General features: G+C 32.9%; 2 protein-coding genes across 2 annotated transcripts; both read left to right on the top strand.

The window, feature by feature from the left end:
* The first annotated feature begins 2,147 nt into the window (after window positions 1-2,147).
* LOC114758587 (uncharacterized acetyltransferase At3g50280-like) lies at window positions 2,148-3,865 on the top strand. Its single transcript, XM_028947645.1, has one exon. The coding sequence runs from the start codon at window positions 2,241-2,243 to the stop codon at window positions 3,657-3,659; it is 1,419 nt and encodes a 472-aa protein (XP_028803478.1). The 5' UTR covers window positions 2,148-2,240; the 3' UTR covers window positions 3,660-3,865.
* Window positions 3,866-9,595: 5,730 nt separating this feature from the next.
* On the top strand, window positions 9,596-11,017 carry LOC114758582 (protein ENHANCED PSEUDOMONAS SUSCEPTIBILTY 1-like). Its single transcript, XM_028947640.1, has one exon. The coding sequence runs from the start codon at window positions 9,596-9,598 to the stop codon at window positions 11,015-11,017; it is 1,422 nt and encodes a 473-aa protein (XP_028803473.1).
* Window positions 11,018-12,733: the final 1,716 nt, after the last annotated feature.

The following is a 12,733-nucleotide window of genomic DNA, read 5'->3' as shown; positions in this document are numbered from 1 at the left end:
TATAACCTAAGCAGCGACTATTAACAACCCAATGAAAAAGCGTTAACAACCTAAGCAGTATCCGTTAACAACTTACTTTATAAAATCATATAACCTCCACATAAGAGTAAATTATAACCAAATAGGATAATACAACAACTTTAACATTAAAATGGGAAGCTTTTTGATATCATTAAGAATTTTAAGTAAACCCAATAGGATTATAGTAAAATTTTAATGCGAAGATCCATTGATAACCTCAACGGTGAGTATTAATAACCTAAGGAGAACTGTTAACAACCTTAGCAATGTTTGTTAATAACTGACTTTATCGGATAATATAATCTCTAACTATAACTAACTAAATTATAACTAAATAGTGTTAAAGTTAATCTTATATAGTTGTTAGAGATTATATTATCCTATAAAGTCAGTTGTTAATAGACACTGCCTAGATTGTCAACAGCTCTATTTGGGTTATTAATACTCACCGTTAAGGTTGTTAATGGATCTCCGCATTAAAATTTTGCTATAATCCTATTTGGTTTAGTTAAAATTCTTAATGATATCAAAAAGCTTCCCATTTTAGTGTTAAAGTTGTTGTATTATGCTATTTGGTTATAATTTACTCTTATGTGGATATTATATGATTCTATAAAGTAAGTTGTTAACGGGTACTACTTAGGTTGTTAACACCTTTTCATTATGTTGTTAATAATCGCTGCTGAGGTTGTAAATCGCAATGACAGAGCAAATGTGAATTTGGAATGTGAGGGACAATAATGTCATTTTACAAATAGAATATATTATTCTGAGGTCCCTTGGGACCTGTCAGTAATTTTGACATTTCGTGGAACCTTAAATAAATAAAATTTCTTCTGTGGGACCTGTACATAATTTTCCTTTTAATCATTTATATCAAAATGTAATTTTATTACGATCCTTTAACACTACAGTGAAACTTCACGATTTTTCGTGACCAAGAAGCAACTCGTCATGTAGGGCCCTCTCATTCCTTGGGCAATTAATTTCCTCCCTGCACCCTCTATTATGGGTAGAGGTCCTAAATGTGTTTCAATTAACGAACTCCTGCCATCTGTCAAGTTCATCATAACTCCTCCCATCTATCAAGTTCATCAAGGCATTAGATGTAGGCTGTTCAATCTGATTTCAACAGTAAAAATTTAATATTTTTAATTAATATTTTTAAATTTAAAAAATTAGAAAATAATTTGACAACCAAAACCAAGAGAAAAAAAAATAACTTGGTACTAAACCGGTTTAAATAGTAATTTAAGGATTAATGAATTAGATTGGGATTAACTCCGGATCAGATTGATTATGTTCAAATAATATAATTTAATTAACAGTAATAATAAAATAAAACATTGATTATCATAATATCAAAATGTACAAAAAAATCATAAAATATATAACAGAAATAACTTTTTATTTATCCAAACAAAAGAGGGCATGAAAGGAGGCTGGTAGATTATGGCTACTAAGTGGCCACGCACACTATGTCAGAGAGAGGCTCAGGCAAAAATTTGGAGGCCACACATTAGAGTCACGATTTCTTTTCTTTCTTTTCAAATTCCAGTTCAAATCTCTCGTCGGTACACTCTGCTTCTAATTTTTCCAGTATCTCTCTTTTGTAGCCTTCACGCTTCACCCTCGTAAAATTATTTACTTTTTTTCCATGCTTTCTATTTATAAAAAAAAAAAAAAAAACTTCTCCACTTCATCTTCTATCATAATTCTTCAATGCTCTTTCATGGTAAGATGGTCTTTATCATCTCATCTTTCATTTTTCTTCTTTCTTTCTTTCCTTCTTCTTCCCTCTTCGATTAACTTTCTTCTTAGGATGTCTGCCTCTCTTTTGAGTCATGACATTATTTTTATTTTAAATTTCATATTTATTAAAATAATTATTTTAAATAAAAAATAAAAAAATTAAATTTGTACCATCAAAATCATTTTTTAAACGACGTTTAGCTAATCTCAAAAGTATTTTTCAGAAGTATTTTTTCGTAAATCGAAATAAATTCCTCCACATATTTATTTTGTATACCGTAAAAATACTTCTAAAAAAACTGTAGTTTTGTTATTAGCCAAATTCTCCCCTAACATGATCCTTCAGTGATTTCGTTCCTTCGCAAGGTAAAAAGAGATATTTTGTTCCTCACGACCCTTTTGTGTACGCGTGTGTATAAATCGTCTGCTGAGCAATTGTAAGCAGAAAACAGCAGCCACGTCATCCCATGGAAGCCATTCGAGTGATCTCCGCAACTACAGTTCAAGCTCGAGGCCATGTTAATAATGGCGACTCACCACAGCTAATCGACCTGAATCCATGGGATCTTCAGTATCTAATGCTTGAGCATGCTCAAAAGGGACTTCTTTATCCTAAACCCACCTCATCATCACCGTTCGAACGCGAAGAGACACTGATCCAGCACTTGAAGGATTCCCTTTCTTCGGCCCTCGACTTCTACCCACCCCTCGCCGGCCGTCTTGCCATCATACCCAACGATGACGACGACGACACCTCCTCCGTCTTCATCACTTGCAACAATGCCGGAGTAAGCTTCATTCATGCCATTGCAGAGAATACTACAGTTGCAGATATTGTTGGGCCTACTTATGTTCCTCAGGTTCTCTACTCCTTTTTTCCAACCGGAAATTTGAAGAATTTTGAAGGAACTCAGTTCCCATTAATGGTGGTTCAAGTCACGGAGCTAGTGGATGGCATCTTCGTTGCTGCCTCGACAAACCATTGTCTTGCTGATGTGAAGCCAGGTTGGGATTTCTGGAATGCATGGGCAGGATTCTCCAAAAACGGTTTGAATCATATAGGGTTGGATTCAAAGCTCGCCACATTCGATCGATGGTTTCCTCATGGTCATATTAAACGGCCCTTGCGAATTCCATTTAAAGAAATGATGGAAAATTATCATAAGGCGTCCACTGATTTGGTTCAACCACCTCCATTCTCTAGGAGGATCTTTCACTTTAAGAGGGAGAAAATTGCTGAACTCAAAGCAAAAGCCAACTCAGAAGTAGAGGAAGGAGTCATCAGCAACAAAATCTCATCCTTGCAAGCTGTTCTTGGACATGTTTGGAGGTCTGCAATCAGAAATCAGAATCTTGATCCAGAAGAGGAAGTCTCTTACAGATTCCTCATATCTGCTAGATCCAGAGTTTCTCACCCGCCAATTCCAGATGATTATTTTGGAATCACCGTGCAATTCACTACTGTGACGATGAAAGTAAGGGACTTGGTGGGAGATGGAGGCCTTGGAAAGTTTGCTTCAGAGATGAACAAGGCAATCTCGTCATGCACAGAAGAGAAGATCAAGAGTGACTTTGAAGCCTGGGTACGAAATCCAACAATGCGTACGCAGCGTGCCCCAATAATTGGGAAGTTTATGGCTACCAGCAGTTCCCCGAGAACCAACTTTTATGAGATCGATTTCGGGTGGGGAAAGCCGGTGGCCGTTCGCCTCGGCCCTGCCAATACAAAGTGTTGGAAGTTAGCGGCAGATGCCGGAGCCGAAGAAGGAAGTTTCGACTTTGAGATGTGTGCTTCCTATGAGATACTGGAAGCCATGGGGAAGGACCCTGAGTTCATGCATATGGTGTCGCTGCCACCTCCACCATCCATGGCGGTTATCCAATGAGCAAGCATAGACTTGGACTGTGATCGAAGGAGACTCCGTCGTAATGCTTTTTGTGTGTCCTTTTCATGGTTTTGTTCAGTGAGTGCTTTGAACATATTACGTTGTTTGCCTTATTGGACTGTAGTTTTTGAATGTGTTATAAGTATGTGTGTTTGTATTGTCTTTTAATTATAAAATTTTTGTTTGATTGTGAATGAATGTTTCCATTTTCAATTAACCATATGATTCGAGTTTGCTTAGCCAGAGGATATATATATATACTTTTGAATCTTAATATAAGATTTATTTAACTAATTTATTAAATTAAGAAAATTAGGTAAGTTAGTTAATTATAAGAAATGTGACACGTCATAATCATCTTTCTTAATACCTGATCTCCTTCTTCTACTTGATTATAGTTGAAGGAGTATCTACAGGGATAATTTAGAAAAAATTAATAAATATGAAAAATAGGTATTATATTTAGCATCAAAACCAACTTAATAATTAGGTTTTGTATTAAGAACCAGAGAAGTACATGTTTTTGTCAGAGAAGACAATAAAAGATTAGAGCCATTTTAGGTACTTCCATGATATTCTAATACTACCTTTGCTATTTAGTATGAGATCTCATTTTTTTTATTTTGATCATAAATAAAAAACGTCAATCCATTTTATCTCTATGTCTTTTAATAATGTTAATTTAGCCAATATATCTGATTAGTAAAGATATTTCAAGAAAAATAATACCTATTTTTTATAAATAATTAATTTAATTTTTTTATTTTTTTTAAATTAATCAACTAAAATCCGTGACATTTTAAATCTCTTATATTCTCTCTCATACTTATGTACATCCCTCGTCTTAGCACCTCACCTATTCCCTCTCTCTCATTCGACACGTCACGCCCACCCCCTTTCTCTGGTACAGGTGCTTCTCTTCCCTCCTTCACACGTCACTCCCACCCCCTTGTCTGGTACAGGTACTTCTCTTCCCTCCTTCACACCTGTGTTGCACAAATTTTAAGATGATTTCTTTTCATTCAACAAATTTTATTTACCTTGATATTTATATTAAAAAATATATAATTATAATTTTATATATTTATAATTTTGATATATACGAATCTATTAAATTTAGAGGGCGTGAGGTGTGACATGTCGGCTGACAGATGCTATAAAGTTGCTTCACATGGCATTATATCATTGGTCACATATAGGTCACGTGATGTTCTCGGAGTACCTTATACCTAAGAATTTCTCTAAAAGATAGTGCTATGCTGCTTTTGATCCCCAGTTTAGGTCACTTTAACAAATTCATCATAATTAAAAAATATAGTTATCTCATTAAATATGTCAAGTTGAAAATTTTTCTCTTACTTTACCCACATTAAATGAGATTGAAAAGGAGAGAGAAAAATATAAAGATTTCTTACATTTAAATATTAATTATAAGATAAAATTGCTGGTCAAAAAAATTATAAGAATAAAAATTGATAGACAAAAATTAATTAAATTATTTCTACGTTGAATCAAGTTATTTTTTCTATGACTGCAGGGAGTATGTTCTTATGGTAACTTTTGGCATCGTCAATCTTTATTTAACATTTATTATGTATTAAAGCTGTATACATGTTTTTAATGAAAAGGCAGGACCTAATATATATGTGTTTAACTTTCGACCGAAAAAATGTATGATTTGGTTATTTATGTCTACATTAAAAAAAAAGGGTAAAGTCCTATCACTTTTTTTTTTTTTGCTACGTAAACTCCTACCACTTTTCTCTCTCCATGTTCAGACATTTTACGAAAATATATCCATTGACCATGTGACAATAATTCATCTAAAAATGTACCACCAATAGCCTGTTTTTATATATCACTGTTTCTTTTCTTGAACTTTATTTATCTATTTCAATTTCTAAATAGAAAAATACTATCTACATCTGCCAAAAAAGAAAAGAAAAGAAAAATATTATGTCTAATTCTTAATACAAAAACTAGTTGAGGAATAGATTTGATTTTAAATATATAATCTCAATGCATTTTGTCTTTCAAATTTATAATGTTTTTTATAAAATATTCTTATTAATTGTTAGGAGTTCCTATCAAGAAGTGATTCCAATACATATGATAAAATATGATAGTTTAGATACCATAGTATAACCCATAATTTGTGGATTCAACCATAGCAACTATACCCTCTCACCAAAGGAGAGGGGATTTGATTCCCTGCCCCCTTCTTGGATGGCATCCTAAAACAAGAATGTCTAAGTTAATGTCTGAGAGTATAATATAGATTCACTCTGCCAACATTAGTATCACTTAAGAGGAACCATTCAAATGTTTTGCCCTTAACTTGGGTTGAGCTGAACCCACCGAAAACTTTTGTATAAGAAAGAAAGATACCATAATATATGTTTTTTTACCTGAATATTAATTTTATTTTAAAATAAAAACATAAAAAAGTTTTTTTTAACAAAATTAATAACTTGACTTTAAAATATAATATTCTTCTATTTTCATAATTGATAGGTAATTGTAAAAGAACATATTTGAAAATTCTAATTTTTTAACTGTAAAATAAAAATAAAAACTGAACAGTGACAACAGCCCAAGAGCTCTCAAGGAATAGCATGGAGGTGATTGGCATTGACAAACAAAGAACGGTATTTTGGAATTTTCTATTTGCTTATGCAAGCTGGTTAATTTAGACCAGAAGATGCAAAAGAAACTACTGACAAGGGAAAGTTAGTTTGATCACCCTTTCCAAGTCATAGAGGTAACTAGAGATCTCTATCATAGTAATTAGTCTGCTGAAAGCAAAGGTTTTTTTCCAACCCCCTACGCAGAAGTTTTATCATGTTAGAAAAATTCTATTCGAAGCACTTTCGAGTGCTAAATATGAGTACCTCTTTTAGTAAGAATTTAAATCTTGATTAGTCATATTATAAAGAACTAGCCCCGATGCAAAAGTTTTTGTATAAGAAGTTATATTGTTTGGTGGGCTGGTAAGGTGATCTGGGCTCAACATGAATGTGGGCCTATGATTTGATCATGCCTATCCCAGGCCCAGTCTAAAGTAATTAGCGAAATACAAAGTATGGGGAAAGCCACGGCTAAATGGCGCTCTTTGACTACTGCCAAATAGCCCGAGCAATGGCAGTGGTAATAATAGCAGCAATTTTGCCTATCAATCAATTTGTACAGATACAAAATCAATAGGAATTTTTGAAAAATTATAAACTTAGAAAACAAGGTAAATTGAATTCTTATGCATAAATCTAATTAAAATAAATATTTTAATTAATTTTTACATTTAGGATCGGAAAAAGTGTTTGGGAACAGGGCACATTGCCCGCCAATGACAAATTTCAATCAACAATCAACAACTTATTAACCTATTGAGGTAATTGGAAAAATAAATGATCAACTGATTCTATCTCATTATTATAGAGAATATATTGCAAATCATCATCACTTATAGGGATTTGAAGGTCTTGGATTCTGGTCTTTGTAATAATGAGTCTCTTTTTAGACTTTAAGTTTTGAAGAAATATCTCATCAATCGATCTTACCCCCCAAATATTATCTGCTTTTGAAGAAGTATCCAAATCTGTAATGCAATATATAGCTGCCTCCTTCGAAAAATTGCAATTTTTTATTCCAAGCCCACCATGTTTCTTTAGTAATCAAGCAATTTTTCTGAATGCAGGACCTCGGATTATTGAAATTTTAACTAAAAAGAACCATGATTTTTAATTGTAATTAAAACTTTCCTGTTTACCAAAAACCATGGTATAAAAAGGCCTAAAGTGAAAACTTGGCTCTAGGAAAAAACTAAAATAAAATGAAATATAATTCGGCCAAGTTTATTCAATATACAAGAGCATAGAGTTATGCTGAAAAAGAATTAGAGCTTGCAGGGGCTAACTAACTAATTTATATATATTAAGAACATTGATTTGGCTATTTACTGTTTATTAAAAATTATGTGTTAATTTTCTTAAAATATCCATTCAATATATGAAATCAACATAAATAATGGGAGAAAAAATTATAAATTTATAAAACAAAGTAAATTGATATTTTATATTTAAAATCAAAACAAACCATTCAATTAGTTCAACTAGTTATTATATTTAACATTGTGGAAAGTAATACATAATCAAACCATCCAGCATATTCCTAAGAATATATCTTTTTGATAAGCTCCTAAAATGCTATAGAATCGTTGACCAAAACCAAAGGGGGGGGGGAAGCCATCGTGTTAGTTAAAAAATGAAATATTTTATGATCAATCAATGAAGGTTGAAATGAATCTTGTGGCAATGTACCGTATTGTGACAATAAAAAATACTCCTCCGGTCCTTAATATAAGACCAATTTAACTAATTTGATTAAATTAAGGAAGTTAGGTAAGTTGGTTAATTATAAGAAAAGTGACACATTTTTCTAAAACACCATAATCATCTTTCTTAATACCTCATCTCCCTCTTCTATTTGATTATGGTTGAGGGAGTATCCATAGGGTAGTTTAGAGAAAATTAATAAATATGAGAAATGGTCTTATATTTAGGACCAAGGGTGTGTTTGGATGAAACCAAACCGTGGTTTGGAAAAGTGATTCTGGAAAATAGATTCTGGGGAGAATAGATTCTGTGAAGAATAGATTTTGTAAAAAAGTGATTCTAAGAAGTGAGAGTGTTTGGATAGTTGTTATCAGAAGCACTTTTTATATATACAAATTACTAAAAAAAAACATAAGTTAATATGATAATTACAAAAAAAATAGATTTTATGATATATTTTAATTTGAAGGAATAAAATTGTTAATAATATATTTTTTTACCAACATAATTAATAATACATAAGATAACATAATTAATAAATAATTAATATTATATATATTTATAAAATATAATATTAAATATGTTTATAAAAAATATGTTATAAAAAAATAACAAGATACATATCCTATAGGTTCTCACACTCTCCCTTTTTTCTCCAAAAGCAAAAAATTTTGCTTTTTCCAAAACCATGGTTTTGACCCAAAACCATGGTTTTGGTTTTTAGGTAGGTGTTTGGGTGACTTCAAACCATGGTTTGGGGTGTCACCCAAACACACCCTAAACCTAACTCAACAATTGGGTCCTATATTAAGGACCGGAGGAGTACAAAATTTATATCAGAATATATATTAATCATAAGTAATACTACCTCCGGTCCTTAATATAAGATCTCATTTGACTTTTATTTTGGTCCTAATTATAAAACTCCAATCCATTTTGTCTCTCATATTTATGCATTTTTTCCAAAGGTAGTCCTTCTAATAATGGTAGATCTAACCAATAAACTTGATTAGTAAGGATATTTTAGGAAAAACAACACATATTCATTACAAATAACTAACTTAACTAAGTTTTTTAATCTCCCCAAATTAGTCAACAGGGTCTTATAATTAGGACCGGAGGTAGTAAATAGCGCAACTTGTATTTTGACTTACTTAGCTTATTGTAATAGATAGATAGAGATCATCACACACACACACACACGCAATTAATATAAAATCTAAAAAAAAAAACTACATTATTCTTGAGTTATAAGCAATACAACTTAAATTTAATATAGAACACGCCACGATCCATTTAACTAGCCATGATGTACACTTAAATGGTCATGGACACGTTAAGAGTTGACAATTGATATGATAAACAAACATATTAGACTGTAAGCCCCATGTGGCTTAAGGGAGAAATACTGGTTGATTTATTCATTCATCAAATCATGTCTGATATATTAATAAAAGTATTCTCATTAACATGTGATGATCTAATGAGACGTACTTAAGATTAGATGATTAACATTGAGAATAGAGCATAAGGGATCTTTTATGTAAATGACAGCATTTTAAAGCTGGAGATTGAAGAAAGTTAAAACACCAACCAACCACTGCCATGGCAGCGATCAGAGTGATCTCTAATACTACAATCCAAGCTCGAAGCCAAGTTAATAATGGCGACTCACCTGAGCAAATCGAGCTCAATCCATGGGACCTTCGTTTTCTACTTCTCGAGGGTGGTCAAAAGGGGCTTCTTTTCCACAAACCCACCATGCCATTACCACTAGTGATCCAGCATCTTAAAGAAACGTTTTCTTCCACCCTCGACTTCTTCGTGCCCCTCGCCGGCCGTCTTGCGGTCGTCCCACATGGTGGTGATGACGGCACCTCTTCCGTCTTTGTTAGTTGCAACAATGCAGGAGCAAGCTTTGTTCATGCTATCGCAGAGAACACTACAATTGACGACATCCTCGAACCCACTTATGTTCCTCCAATTGTTGAGTCCTTCTTCCCACTTGGAAAATCTAAGAACTTTGAAGGAACTCATGTACCATTAATGGCGGTTCAAGTTACAGAGCTTGTGGATGGCATCTTCATTGCTTTCTCAGTGAACCATTGTGTTAGTGAGGCGAAGCCGGCCTTGGATTTCATGAATACATGGGCTCAGATTAGCCGAAATGGTTTGAACCCCATAGAGTCAAATTTGAAGCTCGCTTCGTTTGAACGATGGTTTCCCCATGGTAACATTGAACGTCCTATACGAATACCTTTGAGAGATATAATGGAGAAATATGCTGATGAATATGCTAGCTCTCTTCACCCACCTCCAATTTCTAAGAGGATCTTTCACTTCAAAAGGGAAAATATTACTGAACTCAAAGCAAAAGCTAACTCAGAAGTAGAAGATGGTATTCTAAGCAACAAAATCTCCTCTCTGCAAGCTGTTATCAGCCATGTTTGGAGGTATGCAATCAAAAATCTACGTCTTGATCCCGAAGAAGAAGTGCATTACAGCATCCTCATAACTGCCAGACCTAGAATTTCAAACCCACCTATTCCAGACAACTATTTTGGCAACACAGTGCAATTTGCTACCGTGACGATGAAAGTAAGGGACTTGGTGGGAGTGGGAGGTCTTGGGAAGTTTGCTTTGGAGATGAACAAGGTGATCTCATCATACACAGAAGAAAAGATCAAGAGCGACTTTGAAGCTTTGATCCCAAATCCAACCATCAGTTTACAAAGTGGCAACTTTGGGAAGGTAATGCATACTGGTGGCAGCCAAAGATCCAACTTTTACACTATTGACTTCGGCTGGGGAAGGCCTTTGGCGCTTCGTCGAGGTCCAGCCTTTATGTATGATTGGGACTTAGTAGTTGATGCTGGAGCAGAAGAAGATAGCTTTGATATTGAGCTTTGTATCTCCTATGAAATATTAGAACTTATGGGAAGGGATCCCGAGTTCATGCATGCGGTGTCGTCTCCGCCGCCCCCGCCGCCTCCTCCTCCTCCGCCATTGCCAACAGGTCGACTGTGATAGTAGAGGCAGAGCTTCATGTCATATTTTAATTTTCATCATATCATTTATTATCTTTGTATTCCATAGTATTTGTGTGTGTGTTTCGATGGTGTCGTCCTTTTTTAATAATGCTTTCTGTAATTAATATAAAAGTTAGTTTAACTTTTATTTTCGTTTTAAATATAAGACTCCAATTTACTTTCTCTATCATATTTATCAATTTTTTTCAAAGTGGTTCTTGTACTAATGATAATTTTAACTAATATACTTGATTAGCAAGGATACTTTAAAAAAGATAACATATATTTATTACAAATAACTAACTTAACTAATTTTTTTAATTTACTCAAATTAGTCAACTAGATCTTATATTAAAAATCAGAGGTAGTACATTGGAAAAAGACATGCTAATATAATAAAATTCCAAGATGCTTTTCACTTCCTTTTTTTTTTTGGGTAAAGTTCTATCTACCGTTTCTTGCTTACACACACACACATATATATGTATATATTATATCTATGTGTATATATGGGGAATCCAGATCTTGTTTTATAGGCAAAGTTGACTTAGTGGATGAGTCTCATTCTGTACAAGATATTACACGTGATTAGACATCATAAATCATACTCCTCCGATCCTTAATATAAGACCCATTTAACTAATTTGATTAGATTAAGAAGTTAGGTGAGTTAGTTAATTATAAGAAATATGACACATTTTTCCTAAAACATCATAATCATCTTTCTTAATACCCCATCTCCCTCTTCTACTTAATTATGGTTGAGAGAGTATTTATAGGGGTAATTTAGAGAAAATTGATAAATATGAGAAATGAGTCGTATATTTAAGACCAAAACCAACTCAATAATTGGGTCCTATATATATTAACGACAGGAGGAGTACTTGGGTTGCGGATGGAAAATGCCATTTAGAGACACACGAGATACATTATTATAGATATTTAAATGTTTCATAAATTGAAATCGTTTTAAGAAATTGAATTAAACTAAAATTAAATGTAAAAGTATCACTCCCGGCGTCTCTCTTTTTAGACTTAAATTTTTGATTTAGTTATTTTGAAAATCAATATTTAGTGCTGAGATGACAATCTTGGGAAACAAAACTCGGTAAATATGTAAACTGAGTCATCGGGGCTCATGTACCCATAAAATTAAACGCACACGTAGCAGTAGTATTGTTTACTCTTAGCCTGCAGAGAGGGCATAGACATATATTTTCTAAACACAATACTTGTATGAAGTTTATTATGTTCATCAAATGCAAAATTAAATTCAATCTCAACCCCATTTTCTCTCTCCATTATATATGATGAATTTGTTACTTGACACAAAACTCCCAGGGCCATCATCTCAGAATTATATTTTGCTGCATCAAATTAAAAAGAAATACACTATTCCTCTGTACTAAATTTAGAAGCTAGTTAAGGATGAACTGATATATAATGTAATGTTACATAAAAATATTTTAAGAAGATTATGTTACATGACTTAAAATTAAGTAATTTATTTATTTATTTTAGCATATCTAAATTAATTAAGTATAAGAAACGGAGAATTATTATTTTATTATGGGATAACACATGTCTGTTTGTGAAGGGATATGACTGTATGGGAGAGGAATGTCTCCACTAACCTCTCTCTTCACTTAATGTTTTTATTATTAGATCAAACTTCAATGGCTAAGACTTATTTTATAAAGATATTATTAAAATA

The sequence above is a fragment of the Neltuma alba genome, unplaced genomic scaffold (genome assembly GCF_004799145.2).
Source record: "Neltuma alba isolate B1F8T4 unplaced genomic scaffold, ASM479914v2 tig00010738_pilon, whole genome shotgun sequence".
Taxonomy (NCBI): Eukaryota; Viridiplantae; Streptophyta; class Magnoliopsida; order Fabales; family Fabaceae; genus Neltuma; species Neltuma alba.
This window is presented reverse-complemented; position numbering and strand designations above follow the sequence as displayed.

Excerpts from the sequence above, each read along its gene's own strand:
- LOC114758587 (XM_028947645.1), top strand. The coding sequence starts at position 2,241 with ATGGAAGCCATTCGAGTGATCTCCGCAACTACAGTTCAAGCTCGAGGC.
- LOC114758582 (XM_028947640.1), top strand. The coding sequence starts at position 9,596 with ATGGCAGCGATCAGAGTGATCTCTAATACTACAATCCAAGCTCGAAGC.